Source organism: Pseudopodoces humilis, chromosome 9, assembly GCF_049639895.1.
Source record: "Pseudopodoces humilis isolate 2021_Gansu_Grassland_sample_001 chromosome 9, ASM4963989v1, whole genome shotgun sequence".
NCBI lineage: Eukaryota > Metazoa > Chordata > Aves > Passeriformes > Paridae > Pseudopodoces > Pseudopodoces humilis.
This window is the reverse complement of record NC_142208.1, coordinates 13604281-13624390: the sequence shown is the minus strand read 5'-3', so window position 1 is coordinate 13624390 and position 20110 is coordinate 13604281. Positions and strand designations below refer to the sequence as shown.

Below are 20110 nucleotides of genomic sequence, written 5' to 3'. Positions count from 1 at the left end.
ACAGCCCAGAAGGGAATAAGCAGTTAAAATCTTTTTCACTGAAACAGGCATGAACATATAGCAAAATAACGCAGATGCCTATCAAATATATACCTCAGGGAACAAATACCATAATTAAAACAAATCACCAACACTAAATTACAAATCAAAAATTACAAATTACAATCAAAGATGTCAAACATCTTAAAAAGGACAGAGAGCATAACATAATTTTTCTTACTTCAAGTGGCTTCCATTTATTAACCCAGTGAGTCCCACAGTAAGAAAAACATTATTTTCTTACAGTATCTGCATTCATCTTCTAAATACAAGATGCTTGTTAAACACATTTCAGTTCAGAAAGCCTTTCTTTGATTCACAGCACCAACAGAAGTTTTTTATGGCAAATATCTTCTAAGTTACTTCACTCTCCCTTGACATGATGTGGTGCATCAGTGGGGAACTTGTGCTGCCAGAACTTTCAGCTAGTGCTGCAGGAAATGCAGGCAGAGTTAAGTTGGTTTCCTTCCCAAGGAGAAAGGACAGCCAGCTGGATCCCTGGAACAAGGCATTGGTGAAGGCAAGGTGAAGACCTGCTTTGCCACATAATCTGCTGTCACAGCTCCGACTTGGGTGCATAAAACTCTATGGGATCCTTACATCACTGCTTAGAGATATTTCTCTGAGGTTTGTGCACCTGGAGCTAGTGAGTGAAGGAGGAACAATCCCTTCCTCACTGCATTTTATAGACAGTTATGGCCTGATAGCTGAGGATGATGTTGTGATCACTTCTTGTATCTTCTTATATTATTTACATTTAAATCCTATTTGACCACTCAACCCCCTATATCTAAATTCTTAGGCGTTTCTCCTATACACAGAGTTTCACTGTCAAATCCTGGGGCTTCTTTGGGCTTTGCCAAGTACTCTTCTTTTAATTCTCAATTCTGACTCTCCTTTGCTTAATGGATTAAACCATATTTGTCTTTTCACTCACAAAAACTGCAACTCAACTTCAGCATGTGATTAATTTATTTTGGATTACTCAGTTTTACTGTCTTTGTTTCCATCTCCATTTCTGCAGTCTACACGTGGAGTGGCCTACCCTCCTCACTCTGATATGCACCTCTTACATTCTTTCTAAAAATACTTTGATGACCTTAGGCTCATACACACTAAGCTGTCTTTGAATTATATCAACAATCAGAATCCTCTGTTCAATTTTAGAAAAAGTAAATTACAAATCTAATTGAAAGAAAACTGTCAAATAATGTGAAATAAAGCTATCGTCCAAGATTTCTTATACTGTGTTTAACCTACACCTTATATTTGCAAGTACCCTCCTTTTCAGAAAAAAACCACTTTAAATGTCCTTACTTTCCTGTCCCAATTTCTATTACAACATCTCCTATTATTCTTTAAAGTCTGACAGATCACAAGCTGGCATTAGAATATAACCCTAATTAAAAAAATGCATCATGACTCATCTGTTCTGCAAATGCTTTCTACAATTAAGTCCTTTTATGCAATCTCCCTACCACACTGGGGAACCTTGACAAGCTCTCAGGCTAATTTGAGTTAAAATTAACAGGTTTCCTTACTCTCCTTCAAAAAAAATTCGAATATCAGAAGAAAAAAAACAACAACAAAGCCATATCAATCAGTATTAAATTGGTACAACTGTGTCTTTTAATAAACATTTTTCTCAGAATCAGATTTTTTTCTTTTGATTCTTTCACTTCTCTGCTTCCTGTAATAAAGAATGGGGCGTAGAAGTTTATGTTGTTCTTATTTTCCCCTTTGACTGAAACTTATTTAAAATTTAAATATATATTTAAATGCTGTGACTTGGCAATTTTTAATGCAAAATTCAGTTTAGAAACTAAGATAGAGCTGGACTTCCAGTGTGAAAGAAAGAGAAGCTCCTGATTTTAACTTCTTTCACATTCATATACAAAATTAGGAGGCAAATTTAGTTGGTACAACTGCAGAACAAAGGTCTGCTTTCCTGATGTCCATCTAACACTACCAAATTTACAGAGCTGTTTGAATTGGCAACACACCAGGTGACAGTCAAGGAACATTGCTAGTAATTATGTTACCTAAATGAACTAATAAAACTTCGTAAAGTCTAGCATAATGCTGTCAGTTTTCATCTCTCTTTCTTAAGTTTTCCCATTAATTTGAAGCATATCATGCTTCCTCACGGAATTCCTAGTAGAACGTGAGCCAACGTACTACAGCACTCAAGCAAAATCAAATTGGGCTGACCTAATTTCCTCAGCCCAAAACCAAAATTAAGTATGATAACAAAAATAATTTTGCTTATAATTTTATATTGAACTATTGGGATATACAGAAAAAATATGCATTAAAATTGCTCACTCAGAAAACAACATAATAATTTTCCCAGGATGTGCGTATGTTCATTATGGTTTTCAGCATGTGTCCTCTCTAATTTTTCAAACAGAAGTCAAAGGAAGGTCCCTGAAGAACAGCTAAAGACCCAGGAACTCATTGTTAAAACAGGCATAAGTGAATGGCCTAGAATCCTTATCTATAACTTCCAATAACTTCTATAACTTCTATAGCTTCTTTCACTAGCATATAAAAGACAGAGCAGGTGCCTTCCTGAAAAATACACCAGTAAGATTTGCATCCTAAGATCACTTAATTTTAAAACGTTTGCTGAGAACCACATAGATAAGTAGAAAGCACTTATTATTTTATTTTGTGTTACATTCCTTAATTGCTCATCATGAGCTAAGAACATTGGCAACTAAAAACAGTGTGACATTACCTTGGCAAAACAATATCCCTGATGACAAATCAGTTCTAGGAAAATGACAGCACAACAAGGCCTGGGACCACATTTTTAATTAAACAAAAAGGATTTAATTTTAATAAAAAGGATTTTGTGTGACTACTAATATTCTAAAGAGGAAAATATGAGTATACTGTTTCAACTAACCTTACTTTTTTTGACAAATTTTAATAAGCCACTTCAGTTTTATCTCTTATACTGATTGCATTATGAAAGGATTTGGTTGAACTGCATACCTTATTTACTAAAGTTGATAATCTTGATAGTGTCTCTTATCCATAATGATATCTTTCTATTATTTCTTGTCCAATTGTTAACTGATAGTTTTTTATCAAAGTTTATCTAGGAGAAATAAGTTATTGTAGCCACTTAACCCAGAAAAGAGAAAATAATTTGTGACATGAAAATGCTACCAATTCATATAAATACTACTCCCTTTTCCATGTCGACATAGAATTAACAAATGAAAGTGAATAAAATTAGTGAGAAGTAATCAGCAGCATAAACGTTTTTCAATTATAACGTACATATAAGCACTGGAGTAGATTATTTGGGGAGATGGTGAATCTTAGATTTTTAAAACAGAAAATACCTTTCAGCCTGGCTTATATGGACCACTTATAGTCCTTTCATTTACATGAATCAATAGGATGACTATATATGAAATGTTTTTTAAATTTCCTCCTTCTGTAGGAGAGGGCCTACAAACCATTGAACACTTAGATAAGTGTCTGTTTGAATGAATTTATCTATAGCTACTCTTACCTTGCCTCAAAAGAAAGAGTGAATTCCTGAGATTCCTTGCTCTATTCATTTGCAGCTGCCATCTCTTAAAATTACTCAACAGTGGTTTTCACATTTGCTATCCACTTTACTCAGAGGCAATTTTCAACAGCCCACCATCATCATGCATTTCCAGCTCCAACTACTCTGCCATCTCAGTGCCTTTTATTATTCTCTTATGTTGATACTGTCATCCAATTTTCAAAATTCTCCCTCATCAGAATTATTTGAAAAAATACATACCATGAACAAAAATTAGAATGTTCTCCATCTGTTCTCTTTGATTATAAATTAATGTTTTTCTTTTGTATATCAAAGAACTGAGCTCTAATTTTCTGTTTGATATGCATAACTGATTCCTACAGAAAATTTTGAATGTACTTTCCATACATTTCTTGCTAGCTTAAATACTGTAACTTTAAAAAAAAAAAATGATATCCTATGAAGTTTAGTCTAATTTCAAACCTTTTAACTGAAATTGACAAGTGTACCAGATAAACTGGAGTGTAAAAATACTTAAAGTTCATTCATCTGTCCCTCTTTTCTAGAATTCCCTCCTCTGATACTGTGACCAAAAATACCTGGCTACTCTCTAGTTTTACTGAGTAGAGAGAAACTTCAGCCTAAGGTATATTATTTAACTTCAACACCAGTGAATAATATAAATGAGCAATGGAAGTCAGGAGTATTGCAAAGTGGTAGAAAATTGACATTACACTACTGGATCAGCTTTTTTGGTCAGGCTATCTAACAGCATGATCCAAATCTATTAGTAACCCTAAAAAATCTAGTCACATTGTGTTAACAGTAATTCTAAAGCAGTCCTAATACACAGTTTTACCAGGCAGGATATATCTTTTCCTATTTCAAATGAAGGCGTAACATGAACCATGTAAATTCCTTCCAAGAATCTACACAAAAATAGAAGATGTATTAGACCCAAATAAATTTTCATCATTTCAAATTCTCCCTCTCATGAGAACCTCTTAGCCTTACCTGCCCCATCAGTATAAAGATTCTTTAAAGCATCTTGCTCAATTAATATCCAAGGTACACTTAGGGTACCTCAGGCCACGCAGCTCAGCTGCTCCCCTTCCAAACTGTGAGATGTGTAGTATATCCTTGTAACCTGGCACAAGGAAACCTGCATTTGTACACCTGTCACACTTTACTAGCAGTACTGAATAGGTAACTTGAAGTAAAATACCTTTCAACTACCAAGAGTAACCATTTAAGATCTTTAATTATACCCTGAGCATCACAGTATAGCTTTTTAAACTCTGCCTTGAACCAGCTCTGGACATAATCAAGGCCACATTTACTCCTAGCTTACATTAACAGTTATGACAATCCCATCTACCAGTTCCCCTTTTCTTTTTAACCTAGACCCCTGAAGAGTCTTTATTTCGAGTGAAACAAATTATACAGTTCCTCTACCCATAAATTTCTCTGCTGTGGTTTAGTTTCCACATCTATATAACTGTAATCTAGTAAATTTTCCTTCTTAGAAAACCTTGTGCCACAACTGTTGCAGCTGTGGGACCCAATTATTTACCACCACTGTCTCAAGGGCAATTACCATATTCTTAAGGTAAAATGCTGACTCTATGAAAGACTCACTGAGTAGCCACATTTACTTTGCAAAAGAATAGGAAAAGTTTAAACAAAGAAATTAAGCAAATACTTAAACTTTTCAGAAAAAATTAGCCTGAAGCCTGAGTGACAATCTCACCAAGTGGTTTTTCTAAATGGGAAAGCCAAGGCCCTTTTTATGCAGATTAATGGCATTATGCCTTTCTTTTCCAGCAGTAACTTTATCTCCATTAACAAATGGAATAAGAAAATGCCTACAGCTGTAGCAGTTGCTCAAATCAATTATCAGAAGCCTGATAAAAAGTACTTTACATCAATATAAGAAGAGGATTACAGTAGTGTTAAAAATTAGTATATAGTGGCCTGTTTTTCTTAACACCTCTCAAAATGGTTTGCACAGTAACATTCACCACCTTTTTCTTCTGACTGCTGTGCACAGGAGAACAGGAGTATAGCTAAGCTTGCACACTGAGCTACTGGAAAGTCAAAAGCACTGGTTTATTAATCCCATTTGTACTGAGAGCAGGAAGAACTTCATGTTACTTTATAGATATGTCTGACCTGGTTTAGAGTAGTAAAAGAATTTTCCTTCATTGTAAGGGGGAAAGAAAAAATTAACTACCATTATGTGGACTCTAATACTATAAAAAATTAAAATCCAAAGTAATCCTAAATAACACACTTATTATGTGCTTAAGGAAGCACAGTATCAGCATTTGGGTGGCATGACAACAGTTGTAGACATTACTTCCCTTTTGTACTACTTTGAATATATATTGCATGTTTTCATTAAGTTACCTGCTTAAAAGTACACACTAAGAGCATATTTTCACTTTATATATACCTGTTTTCTATGACAATTTTTCAAATATAATAACATTCTATATTATAGGCCCTCCAATTTAAATTTATACAATCAATAGTATCTATTCATCAAGATGAATATTAATTTGAAATTTGTGCATTAATTCTGACACCAAAGAGTGCACAAAGTGTAACTTCTGAGCATACACTAAATAAATATTTGCACTGATCAACAGCACTAGAAAATTGAGTTCAGACACTATGTTTCAAGTCACTTCCCAGACTGCTGTTTCATCATTTTATCAGGAAAAAATAGGATTAGAATTCAATCACATCTTATACTGTGCTGATGAAAGGTTCATTTGAATACATTTAAGAACATATGAATGACAGGTTTCTTAGAATGGTCACAATGACATTTGGAAAGGAAATTTCAAGCAGGGTTATAATTCTTCATATAGATTGTCATCATGTGTTTTGTAAATCAATACATTTCAAAGTGTTTTACAGGTTATTTATCATTAAAAAACCCAAAAACCTGTTGCAGTTAAAATGCTTCCCAAATTCTGAATTTCTATAAACGATTATTTACAATCTTACCTCTTTTCACTGTCACCTCCTGCTGAAGTTGACAGCAGGGAAAGGTTTATCTTTCTGATACTACTGGCACCACTCAGTCCTTGTCACAGCAGGGTAGTAAGTACATCCTTTCCTCCTCTCATCTTGACCACACCAAAACTGTGCATCTAGTCAATAAACTACTGCAATATGCTGGAAATTTTAAATACATAGACCTAATACATATGATGTCCTATTCATTCTATAATAGCTAAACTAGTGATAAGCATAATTTACATTTGCTCAAACTTTCTAATGTTATGGTTTTGTCTTTGTTTTTAATTCCATTTCATGCACTTAATGCTCTAAACTGCATTCAGTGTATACATCATTATGGTAAGCACATTGGCATGCACAGGCAATACAAGAATAGATTATAATTAATCTCATAGACAACCAAAAAAAGGTGAAGTTGCATCATGCAATGAAACCAGCTTGGCCTGGGCTGCCATGCAGAAAAAAACCTACATCAATGAGTCTGCTGTACGGCTCCTAGGTAAGAGTTGATATGAAAGAGGTGAGTTATTTCAGCAATGAAGTCACAGGCTGAGAATGTTTATACTACTGTAAACAAAATACTGTACATAGCACCAGTATTACTCAGGAATGGGGAAGAAAATGCTTGGAAAGGAGGACAAAAAGGATGATAAAGAAGAGGGAGGAGGAATTATAAATTACAGTAACCAGTCTGAAATCCAATCGGTTCTTTTAAATAAGCATTTTGTTTATTTCATTCAAAAGAATTTCACTTGAGTTTTCAAAGCAAACCTGAATTTTCAGTGTATTTTGAAGAAAAAAAGATGAAACAATGAGATACAGAGCAATTTCAAAATGTCCGTGTTCAATAATTGATGAATAACTAAAGATCACAAACACACAGTAATGAAAAGGTGAATTTTTCAATGCAGTGCACAGGATCCAAAAAACACAAGTTTCACTGACTTGAATGCATAATCAACCAAACTAAATGAATATGGACAGTATAAGGGATGCATTGATACGAGTGATTTATTTGGTCACCTTTTGCTGCTTTTCTAGTAAAAGACATCTCTGCTGAATAAAGCAGGGTTTCTTCAGAGCTTGTGTTGAATTGCCTTTACCTTACTCACCTTCACAGTTGCACTGAACATAATGTGACTGGAATTACAGAGTGACCACCTAGTCTGTTCTAAACCACGTACATTAGGCACAGTACTGCACAGCCTGATTCCAGAGAGTTCAGAAAGATGTAATTGAGCAGGTAATTTATTTTACCACACCATTCACTTGAGGTGCTACCCTGTGATGATACAATTATTATTTTGTAACATTGTAACATATTATATTATGTGTGTTCCATTACAAAAGGATTTGTTCCATGTTTATCCACAGGTATACTGTTTTCAAGCGATTTTTCTTAATTACCCTTAAATGTATATTACCACACTATTTTTAGCACCATTCCCAAGTACATAGACTAGTTATGCAGGGTAGCAATTCACACAACACCTTTAACACATCACTTGTTAAAACACCTTTAACAAGAAAACTAAATTTCACTTACTGTATAAGGTTTTTAATATTATCTGTTGTTCCATTTGCAGCACAATTATTTTTGGTATCTTTGTTTTTATGCACTAGTACCTTTGTGAAATATTAATCTTTTTCATTAGTAAATTGTCACAGACATTTAGATAAAAATAAAATCAAATAATGGAGAGTAGAAGTAACTTTCTGGCCTCTTGAAATGTCTTAGAATATTTGCAGAGAAACAGGTCAACCTATTTTGAAATTGACAGGTAAAAAACAATTTCAAAATTGTTCATGCCAGATATAAAACCTCCAATTGTACCACCCTTACATAGTGAAATTCACATTCTTCTTCCAGACAAACACTTCTAACCCTTTCACAGGGACAGAACTTGCAGCCAAGACTCATACCACTTTTGGCCACTGTGTGCTATTTAACAAGGCTAGTAGAATTTTTCGTCAATTGCATATTAAACGTGAATAATTTCTTGGGTGTACAGCTATGCACTTACAAACTGCTGCACAGTGCATGCAAATGTTATCACCTGAGAAGGTTACTGAGTCAAGAGCAATTAAAGCACTGCTGACAAAGCCAGAAACAGAGTAAATTGTTTAAGGCAAGCAGATGAGGAGCCCAGCAATTTAGGAACTCACAGACTTCCACAGTGTACCATTCAAATAGCTACTGTACAGTCAGTAATGGGAATTCTGGCATACACAGTGTGTACTTTAGCATATATGTATGTATCACAGCACAAATGATACATATTATATATGTATACTTTCACATTGTTGTGGAAATAGAAGAATCTTACTTATCTTACTTGACAAGCATTGGCTCAGCAAAAGATGAAACATAGTCCTTAAATTTGTTCTTAATAAAATCAATACACCGGCAATCTTTCATTTAGTTATGACAGAGAAGTCCTCAAGATTCACATGGAACACAAAGCTGGTCTGAGTTCTACGATCTCATCACTCTGAATATGACCATAACAATGTAAACACAAAAGGAGAAGAACCATTTCCTTGATACCTGCTCCTAATGCAGCAGAGCATGACAGAAGCTACAAATGTAAGGGACACCAATAATCAGGTTACATTACAGTTTACCATACCTTTACTCAACAGTTTATTGTCCTGCAGTGATTTTCTGCTATAAAACCAGCTAGTCTTTGGAGGCTCAACTATTAGGTTTAAGAAGAGATCCAGTCATCTGTTTTCAGATTGTTGCTAGGAACCAATCTCATATTAGAAAAGTTTCCCTGCTTCAGCTGGAGAGAAGCTATCAAACCCATTTATTTCCTAACAATCTAAAATAGCAGGAGTTTCTCTCTTTTGACGTAGCCAAAAGCTGTAACAAACTTTACATAGTTCATACAGGTCTGTTGCAAATTCTAAAACCTAATCATTATGAAGGATACTGTACTATTTAAAATAAATGACCAGAACTATCAAATGTAACTAAATTTCTGGGATATTTAGCCCTGGAGTCAATTCCTTCCAACCCCTGAACATGAAACTCCTTTTAATAAACCAGCTACTGGAAAGTTTAGTTTGACAAAACAGGGAATCCAATTCCTAGTTCTAGTTGTCTGCTTTGGGGACTTGGTTTCACTTAACCAGGTAAACGAGTTAGTAAGTTTAAGACTTATGAACTATTTGACTGAAGATGGCCATAAGAAAGTTCCGGGAACAACAGGGTCACTGGATTCATATCCATTAACCTGTGGTGATTTGAACAATTATTTTACCACTGCATGTTAGCTACAAAACCAAATGCGCTGAAGTTTCAAATTTTCCCTAGGCAGCAAAGGTTATTCAACTCACATCAGACATTCATGTTTATGACAGAGAGCTGGTTTAGAGAAAAAGCCTTCTTCCCCATGAACAAAGGGTGCCTTGAGACAAGCCTTGAGATATGCTAAGAGTCCACAGTGCATGTACTTAGTCATCCTTTCACATCCAGGGTAGAATAACACCAGTCTGTCCTGATTGCTGTAGCTGTTGATTTCACTTCTGTCCCCACCCCAAGCAAGCCCATTACTTTTCCAAAACTCACTCATTTCCCAGCCAGTTTCTCTCACATAAAGAAAAAAAAACAAAACCAAAATCAAACCCCATTATCTCCCTAATGCTCTAATTCTTCCTATAAACACCATTTAAGGACCACAGAACAGTTTGCCCCTGCCTGCCCAGGATTTTCTTTCTAATGTGATTCTTGCAGCAGTTCCATGTAAGTGAATTAGCACAAATATTACCAGCTGCTGTGTTAAAGCACAGGCATAAACCTCTGGCATTGCAGAATGTGTGTTTGGGATAAGATGCACAACCACTGCACATGTGTTGACTTTAGAATTTATGAAATACATTACAGAAAAAAAAATAGAAGATGGAAAGTTTTCCCAAAGTAAACATTGCAAAAAGGAATTAAAAAAAAAAATGAAAGCATTTCACATCCTCTGGAAGAACTGTATCTGTACAAACACTTGTCAAGGGTAGAATGCAGATATAACCAGGGAGTTTTGAGATACTAAAGGGAAAAGAAGGATACAGCAAGTGATATCAGAATCCAGTGGCCTAACATCCAAACCTGGGTCTAGCCAAGGGCTTAAGGAAGCTCAGAAAAAAAGGTAAGAATTGTAAGCTATAACTTACTCATATTTAGCTTCTACTAGAACATGGTTTAGTAGGATCCTATCTTGCTCACGGAAAATACCATAAAGAGTGTTACTAAATACTCAAAACACCTTTAATCCCAGAGGGCTTGTCTATACAGAAACAAGAAAAAGAAACTATGCTAAATACATTAGAGAACGAGGAAGAATAGTATCCCAGGACTTCTGGGAGAAGCAAGTGTGGATAATGCAGTAAGGACTGAAATGCAGACTTACTAATCTATCTCTGATGAGGACTGTAAAAAATCTGTTTCTATTCAATAACTGCTTATTATGGAAGCTCACTACAGTGATCATTAGCCAGTAAATGTACTGGTATGATGGAAGATGTGTCAGGATTGTGCTTTATGGAACAATTGGATCCTCATGTATTCTTTTTAATGTTAGACTAGATTACAGACTTCAAGTTACAAACCATGTATGACAAACTTATTCACAGTATTATTGATGAGCATGTCTGCACCCCTACCACCTTACCACTATTGCAAAGTCCTAGACACACTGGTGTGCATGTAAAGCAAGCATCTTTGTGCAGGTAGATCTATCTTCTTTATGAGACTGCAGAAAGATATTTTTTAACAAAGCTGTCAAACTGACAGGCCAAACTTGGTTACCCACAGAACCATCAACCCACTGGTACTGCAAATCTTGATGCACACTGAACAAAAATAACTAGACTGACCTTAGCAATTCTTGGCAGGCTTCTCTCCATTATTGCTGCTTGTTCAGATGAACACAGACCCTAGACTGAATATTCTGTAGTTCATCTAACCTCTTCTAGCAGCTTGCTAAGGCCTTAAGATGGGTTATATTCATTATAAACAATGGCAGTAAGTCACAGGAGGTTCTAAATTATTGCAATTACACTGACAGATATGTTTTTTCACAAAGTCTGATGGTGAATTATGGCCTTATGAAAAACAAGTTGAAAGTTGTCTTCTTGACTGAACACGACCCTACTTCAGTTCCATACCGGTAAATATAAACATACATGGAAAAATCTCTGTGCTTCCAGAAGTATCAAAGTTTGCAGTTTCATGTATTTTGAAAAACTATAAACAAGTGGGGGTTTTTTAATACATATTTCTTCCCTTTCCCATGGGGCATTATTATTAATGTAGCTATGGACAAAAATAAACCAAAAAAAAAAAAACCAAAACCAAAACAAAACAAAGTATCTTAAACTCCCTCCTTTAACAAATTTTTGAGACAAATTTTCATGCCAGAATTAGCATTCTGCATATGCATCAATGACTACTACAGTTAAACAATTTAATGCTATGTAAATGTGTAACTGAAGTGTCATAGACAATTAAGTACAAGCACAGCCAAAAGAATCTGTGCACCTGCAAAGTATGGGAAGTTTTTCCTTTGATAAAGACTGACCATATGCCATAAATGGTTATGTCTTTCTCTCTTACAAATAACGTGAGCAGTTATAATAAGCAGCATAATTTTGTTACTGAAATTAAGAATCAAAATATTTAGAGGTTTTTATACAAATACCTAACATTACTTTCATTTTGGATGAACAGCAAAGACTAAACACTTCATAAGAATGAAATTACTTTTTCTACTGTAAAATGGTCTCTCTCTTTAGAATCTATGTATTTAAAAATATAATCTTTTTCTGGTAGTCATTTATTTTGAGTGTACAGGGACAGATATAAAGTTTAAGAGAAACAAATCAAAGACTTAAACCAATGCAGTTGTGAGGAGAATAAAACAGGGGAATACTTAGTCAAAGTGCTTCTATGTTTTTTCCATTAAATACAGTTCAAGTTCATGATGTTCCTATAAATTACATTACAGAAATATACATCACCCTAAGCGATTGCTATACATTGCTCTAAGTCCTGCATTGCCTTCCAATCTACTGTAACAAACCACAGGACATTTACCACATGTACTAATGGACTACCCTTCTTCATACTATGTTAGTATAACATGAGATCAGTAACCTACAGGGTTGACAATTTTCATGGCTAGTATTTTCTGTGAGGGATTTCTCTTCTTATTTTCTTCAATCCACTTGACAAAGCTCAAATCTGTACAGCAGAAGCTACACACTGCAACTCAGTTTTCCTCATTTCTACTTCTTTTGCTTGTGGGGACATAGATGACAGTATCAGAAAGGTGGCTTGATAGTCTGCTGCAGCTTTTATTCACAACTACTCTCCAGCTAAGTTGACTTGCTTGGAAATTTTTGCACGTGTTAATAGGATTAGAAATATATGGATATTAGTATTTCTGAAAACAGAAATGTATTAATAGTAAATACTTCATGCATCAGGAGACATGTATGAGAAATGAAAAAATCTGTGATTCTGTGATCAGTACAAATCTACATATGATTTAATATGAGTAACTGCTTATCTGAATAATCCATTGAAGTAAAATTGAACTACATTAGAACACAGACAAGTTTAGTAAAATAAGACTAAAACTGTTCTCTGCATTTTCTCATTCTGTAATGATACAACTGACTACAAATATCAATTTTTTAATCTGGGGAAAAGCCTTATCTTTTCTCTTTTGTTACCTAGAGTTCAGATCAACTGTTCTTTTCTAAAGAACTAAAGAACTAAATGCAGTATGTCATTATATGAAGGGGCACTTTCTGTTCACTTTTGAAACACATTCTATTCACTTCAGAAACAAGTTACCTGTGAGAGTATGACTAGCACTTCAATAGCAGAATAGAACTCAGTTGTTGATTCCATGAGCCTAACTGTAATGTTTTTATTAAGAATTAAACCTGACCTTACATGCAAGTAATACCCAGATGGTATCAAGACTTAAAGATTTAGGAAGGCATTTAATCACTTGTTTTTCCATAAGAAAATCATGGCTGATGTTGTATTTTCAGAACTTTGAAAGTAGTAATTAAGTTATTCTTCCTTCTTGAACAAGGTTAAAATTTGTATTGTTGCAACCATCTGTTAGTTTTAAACAGAGAAAGACTGACTGGATTTTATATCTGGTAACTGATTTGACAACAGTGATTCTAGAAAACAGTAGCCAATAGAACTTCAGAAAGGAAAAAGAGAAGCTGAGAAGGCAATCACTGAAGTATGTCAGGATATGACGCCAGTTTGCTGCCATCCTCTTGCTGTCCTAATGAAGGACTTTGAGAAAGGCTGATCTTCAGTATGAATCATGCACCTGAAAGCTGAATCCAACTTTTACCCAGCTGCCAATTTCTTGGAAACTTAACATCCAAAATAAAACCTGCTATTCATTTTCCATTTCCCATTTCTTAATAAGACATCAGTACAGAAACTAATATGGAGACACCATTACCCACCCTGACTCCTCTGTTTCTCTAAGGCATTTTATCTTAATGATGTAAAGGAAAAGACAGAGGATAGAGTTCATCAAGAGGTAGTGTGCATTCAGTGGATAGTATTAAAAATATTTAAAAAGTATGAGTAAAATGTAAAAAAAAAAAAAAATACATTAAAGTACATTTTAATCATGAAGAGACTTTTTTTATTATTTTTTCTGTTAAGGTAAAAAAGCTCTCATTACAGGTTAAAGCTCCTCCTTATTCTCCTGCCACCATCTAGATTTGTTATAGATGCAACGACTTTAGCTGAAAATGAACTTGTGTCTAGGATGTGTCTCTTCACTTTGAATTCCTTTATGGACTGAAAGGACACAATTTTTCCAATGATTCATATACAGAAAGTCACTGTAAGATTTATTTAATTCTAAGCTAGATGTGACTGCTTGAAGGGGAAATGAGGAGCAAGAAGTTGGAGGGAAAATTAGACTGTACAAAAATGTCCTAATAGCTTTAAGGCCTTTTAAAATATTATAGAACCCTAGGGACTGTTGAAACAAATATTAAACCTTGTAATATCTGAACATTAAGATGCTCCTTTTTTGAAAAAAAAAAAAATATTGCCTTTGGTGATAGCACAAGGAAATGTACTTACAGATGGTTTAAACATTTCCTGTGAAGCTTAAATCCTTCCCTCTGATATTTTCTCTGCCAGTTACAAATAGATAAGGTTGGCTGACAAGTCAGAGGAACAAACTTAAGCATTCTTAGATGACTCTTCAATTTAACATGACTTTCATTTGTAAGAACAGACATGAAAGAGAACAAGAAGGTTTAGAAAAACTTATAATGAAGGCACTGAGGACAAGCCCAGATCCTACTGAGCATTCATTGTCACTAACCCTACACCTTTAGATTCCCTCCCATCTCATACGTGTTTCATTTGACAAACTGACAAATTCCCAGCTGGGATAGTAGCCTCCTTTTATCTCTTGGGAATAAGGACCTGGCTGCATATGAACTCCACAGAACTACTAGTTGTATTCAGATGGCAGCACAGATAGTGAGAAAATGAGTCAGTTCTGCTCTCTTTTCAGCAGAAGGCTGCTTTGCCCATCGCTCAAACTAAAATTCTGGAGAGTGCATAAGCTATTGATAAAGTCAGAGGAGGCAGAAGATGAACCCAAGTACATAAGGGAAATACCACAGACCCCTTCCTATTCCCCACTATATTTTCAAGGAATGATGAGAGTAAGGCATAGATTGGTTCTACATCTCTCTCTAAATGCAAGAGAAGTCAATTCCTTTCTCCATTTTGTCACACAAGACCCTCCTCGGCCTGTGTCATGCTCTCCACAGTGGCAGTGTGCTACTGCAGGTTAAATACTGCCCTTGTTCCCTGCAGCAAAGCAACAACTCCTTAGGAAGTGCAGAGGTACAGAGAGTAGACGTGTCTCTATTAATAGTTCTGCTTGAGCTATGCTCACACCTCTCAATACTTGTCTTGTGAAACTGTTATCTCGATCAACATATCAGGATGGTGGTAGCAGCAGTTAGCATTTCCCAGCTCCAGGCTCCCACCTGCTGTTTTTCTTTTGGTTGTGAGTTTTAATTCTTCATCCAGATCAGTAGTTTGAAAGAGAAATAGATCTTTATTTATTTTCATAAACCAACACTGAATCCCCCTCCTCCTCTACTAAAATATCTTTTCAAGATTTTAGTATGATTAGGAAAAAGATTTAAATAGACAGCTACGCACCTGCATGGAATCTTACAGCAACATGCCATGAAGTTAATGCTCAGAATATTAATTTGCTTAACAGGCCTGCCATCATGTTAAGGTCTATTTCCATTGTATGCTACCACATTTGATTTCATGGGAAAGTTTCCTTGGATAAATTTGTTTCTATGCAACTCTTCCCTCATGAGAGGTTTTTTTAAGTACTACATATGCATTTGTATGTACCTCACAGACTTTGCTTCATACTGTATCACCTACTTTGTATCCTCTGAGAATGCCAAAAAGTATCTAACTCCAAAGACTGCTTTTCAAACTGTTGAGAGAAAGCAATCTTCAGTGTCAATTCTGCCAATTTTTAGATCTGAAACTCAGAGAATGAAAAAAATCTGCCTTTAAATAAATGTTGTCACTCTGCCAGATATACTCCATTTCTTCCCTCCCATTTCTGTGGTATTTTACCACTAGCCTGTAGCTGAATACTTGTTTACTAAAATTTTTGACTTAATTTTCTGGTCTGTTCTTCCTCTAGGCATTCAGTCCTGGGGGTGAGGGGTGTTTTTTGTTTGTGCACAGAAAAGAGGAAGGTTCCGAATGTTCATCAGGGACCAGCCTTTGAGTGAGGCACACATGATATTAGAGCAGTCTCCACAGACTTAGATCTCATGCAGGCAAGTAATTTATTTTCATTTACCTCCTGCCTGAGAGGTTATTTCACTGATTAATCTGCACAGGCAGGTTCATTCCTGTCTCTCCAAACCCAATAAAACTGTTAGTGACACTCCTAATCAATACAAAAGAATTCCAATTTATATTTCAATGTTAGTCACTTACATGCAAAAATTCTCCTTCTCCATAAACCCAAGTTTTATATACATAGCAACAAGAGTCAGAAAACTCCTTTCTGGCATTTAAAACAAACTCAACCACGTATCAGCCATTACTGAGCTTCAATGCAAAACTTCCAAAAGGCTGTCAGTATTCTGTTTGCTGTTGTACCACTGGGGCTGGCATCATCCTGTCCCAGCACCTTGGTTTCAATTTACTGATAGATTATTTAGCTGACAAGTACAGACTTTGCCTACTATGAGAAGAGTCTTGTGCTTGACAGCTCTATTGATTATGAGAACTAAGAAGAAATAATAGGAACAATCATTTCAACAATTCTTTTAATAGAGCTTGTCCCTCTCAATAGCAAACATCAATGAGTCAAAATAATTCCCAGCAGTTGGTGCAGACTTTGCTTTGTGTTCTGTAAATTGTCCCCTGACTTTTCAACAAATATTTGAGAATTACAAGATTTATAAGCATAGACAGTAATGGTTTTCAACCAGCTTTACAAAATAAATAAAAGGGAATTTCGTCTGATTTTTATGATGACAGCAGGCATTCTCTCCACCAGCTTAATCCCACTAACTAATGCAGTGTGCAGAATTGCACAAGTAAGGCCAGGGGGTTTGGGCAGGAGGGGGAGTTGGAGGCGTAGAAGATCCTTTTTCTGAACAAAAAAATAATGAAGAAATTCTTGTGACTGGAAGTATGAAAATATACCTACATAACTCTAGGTATCCGCAAAGAAACCTAGTCCATTAAATATATAAAGTCTCAAAGAAAAGAAAGGTTTTTAAATAATTCCTCTGCCTTCCTCACAACTTCTGAGAGAATTTTTCAAGAGAAAGTAGAATAAAGGAAGATACACTGAAAGCACTCTTGTTAATATATTTTATCCAGTTGTCACATTTTTCAACTTTACAGATAGGTAAATTTACTAATTCTCAAAAAGTTCTTGTGAAACCCAGCTTCATAAATTGTGAGGGAAAGGGACTAAATATGTCTAATGCTCTGTGTGATCAGAATACATTTATTTGGTATTCAATATAAGCACCACACACAATATTTTTACAATTTAAGCAACCTTCTCTTGCAATTCACAGGCTTTGTAATAGCTACAGGGCAGGTCTACCATTTAAGTGTTGAGAGGTGCTCAGCCAAGCTAAACATTATAATTTGTTTCTTTTAAATGCAGTATAAATGTGTTTAAATGCCATTTATGCCACCAATTAAAAATTTTGTGAGTTAACATGTCTATTTGGAGAAAGACACATTTGATCAATCTGCAGGCAAATTTGTTCATATTTCCACCTCGCAACATGACTCCTATCCCTCCCAAAATATTGGGAGATTATTGTTTTAAATGAGTACTAAGCAACCATGATAGTGCTCTGTTGGCAGAGAAAATCATGGTTCTTGTGCCAGCTCCCAGAACATCATGCTTATCAGTTATGGCTCAAGTATAACACATACAACATCTGAACTACTTGAGAAGAAATTAGCAGATTTCTCATAGCAACCAAGTACTACAAGCTGCTACAAGTACTACTACATTAAAGGACTAATGCTTAACACAGATAGAAAAAGCATTGCTTCCCAAAAGTAGATTTAAAACTACAGATTCTTGCAAAATCAAGACTCCTAACATCACACTAGAAACTCACTGGGATTCAGTTCTGCCTGCTATTGGCTTACCAAGACAAAATCTTGGAGAAATATAGTGTTGTACACAGAGAAAATAGACACTTAAACATTTAATCTTCATATTTCACTTATGTGAACCCAAACGATCTCATTATTCACAGATCAACTAGCAGAAACTATTACCCATTAACCTCCTAAAAACTGAAATGGAAACTGGGGTGTTTTTAACAATAACTGCTTACAAAGTGTGTACAAAGTTACTAGACATCATAATTATCTTGCCTTTACTCATAATTTGTAAACCCCGTTTTCCCCATCATACTTCCACCAAAGTAATTTTTCCACACCTGTTATTGCTAAAAGGAGATGCTTTTGAAGTTATCAGTCACATGCCCAGCTGACACAGTTAATTCATAGTCAAATTGTCTATGAAGAATTGACTATTAATGGGCTCACCTTCTGAATAAGACTCTTAAGCTCATATGAACCAATGACAATCACTTCTCTTTGTTGTTTTTTTTTTTCCTTGCATATACAAACTTACCATGAATGCCAAGGAACTTGTATGTACTATCATCTAGAGTAATTATCATTTTTTCTTTCTATTAATTTTCTTTTGAATGCAAAGGTCAGTTTTCCCAGCTGAAGCAAAAGCTAATGCGGAGCAAAAGCAGCACCAGAGGATGCCCTTGAAAATCAAAGGGTGATCCTCATTAACATGCCTGCAAAATTCTTATTCCTGTTCATTTGTCCTTCCCAACCCTAGCATTTTCATAAGTTAATGAAAAGAGCAAAGAGAAGAACAAACCAAGTCTACCAGCAAATACTAGTTCAATTCTGGGGAGAAATGACTAGTGATATAACACTACTGTCTGATGGGGCCTTCTGCCTTTGCTAATGATAACCCCAATTGTCCTCTTGCCAAAATCCAATTTGCGTTTCCCGACTATCCAAAAAAAGGAATCAGAGAGCTTCTGTCAGGAAATGCATAACCTGAGAACAGCAGCTTCACCTGGCGGCAGGTGAGACCTGCAACCCACAATTACCAGCTGGAGCTGCAACTGTAATCTCAGGAAACTCAGCCAGAAATTCCTGAGCTAACAGCATCTGTTCAAGAGATTGTAATCAGCTGCCAAAAAAATGACAGAAAATCATGGGAGCCCCAAATATTTTGAGAGATCTTCCACGTAAGACAATAATCATTACCTCTTAACCTAGAGCTCTTGATCCAAAAAAAATGGTATGGAATATTGCCCAAAATAAGTATGCTTACTCATCTTAATTTATTTATTATGTTTATTATATATTTATAATTTTTTTTAATTATTATGTGATTAGAATCACATCACTTGGGGAAGTAGTGAAGAGACATGTTATTTCTTTCAATTTTTTACTACTTTTCTTTCTTTCTGTTCTGTATACACCTCTATATTGTTTTACTCCATTTCTGGGTTTAGTAGAGAAGAGATTACTTTCTCATTTTTTATGCAGCACAAATTACAGAAAGGTTCTAAAGGTTAAAATGCACAGGCTTACCAGTAACAACAACGATCTTAAAATCCATTAAATACATTCTGTAATCACACCAACTGTTATCAGAATGATTAACATGACACATGGATGCCGAAAATCTACTGTCTTTTCTATCTGAGATTGCTTTTCCAAACACCACTAGGAAAAATTATCTCACAGTACTGCTGCTGGTTTTTGCTATTATCTTCCAAAAGACAACATTTCCTGTGTTTGTAATTCAAAAACTTTTCTTAAACACATATGAGCAAAATCTGAACTACGAAGAAATATCTCAGCTACAATAGTCAACC

At 35.3% G+C, this 20110-nt stretch overlaps 1 protein-coding gene across 23 annotated transcripts in view; it reads right to left on the bottom strand.

The window, feature by feature from the left end:
* The window catches only part of KCNMA1 (potassium calcium-activated channel subfamily M alpha 1), a 438076-nt gene that overhangs the window by 192265 nt on the left and 225701 nt on the right, over nucleotides 1–20110 (bottom strand). For 13 of the 23 annotated variants that reach the window (XM_088059361.1, XM_088059362.1, XM_088059363.1 and 10 more), the window contains one exon: nucleotides 7070–7093. The exons of the other annotated variants lie outside the window; for them this stretch is intronic. In XM_088059361.1, coding sequence (XP_087915487.1) covers nucleotides 7070–7093 — 24 coding nt within the window. The remainder of the gene's footprint in view (nucleotides 1–7069; nucleotides 7094–20110) is intronic. 23 annotated transcript variants of the gene reach the window in all.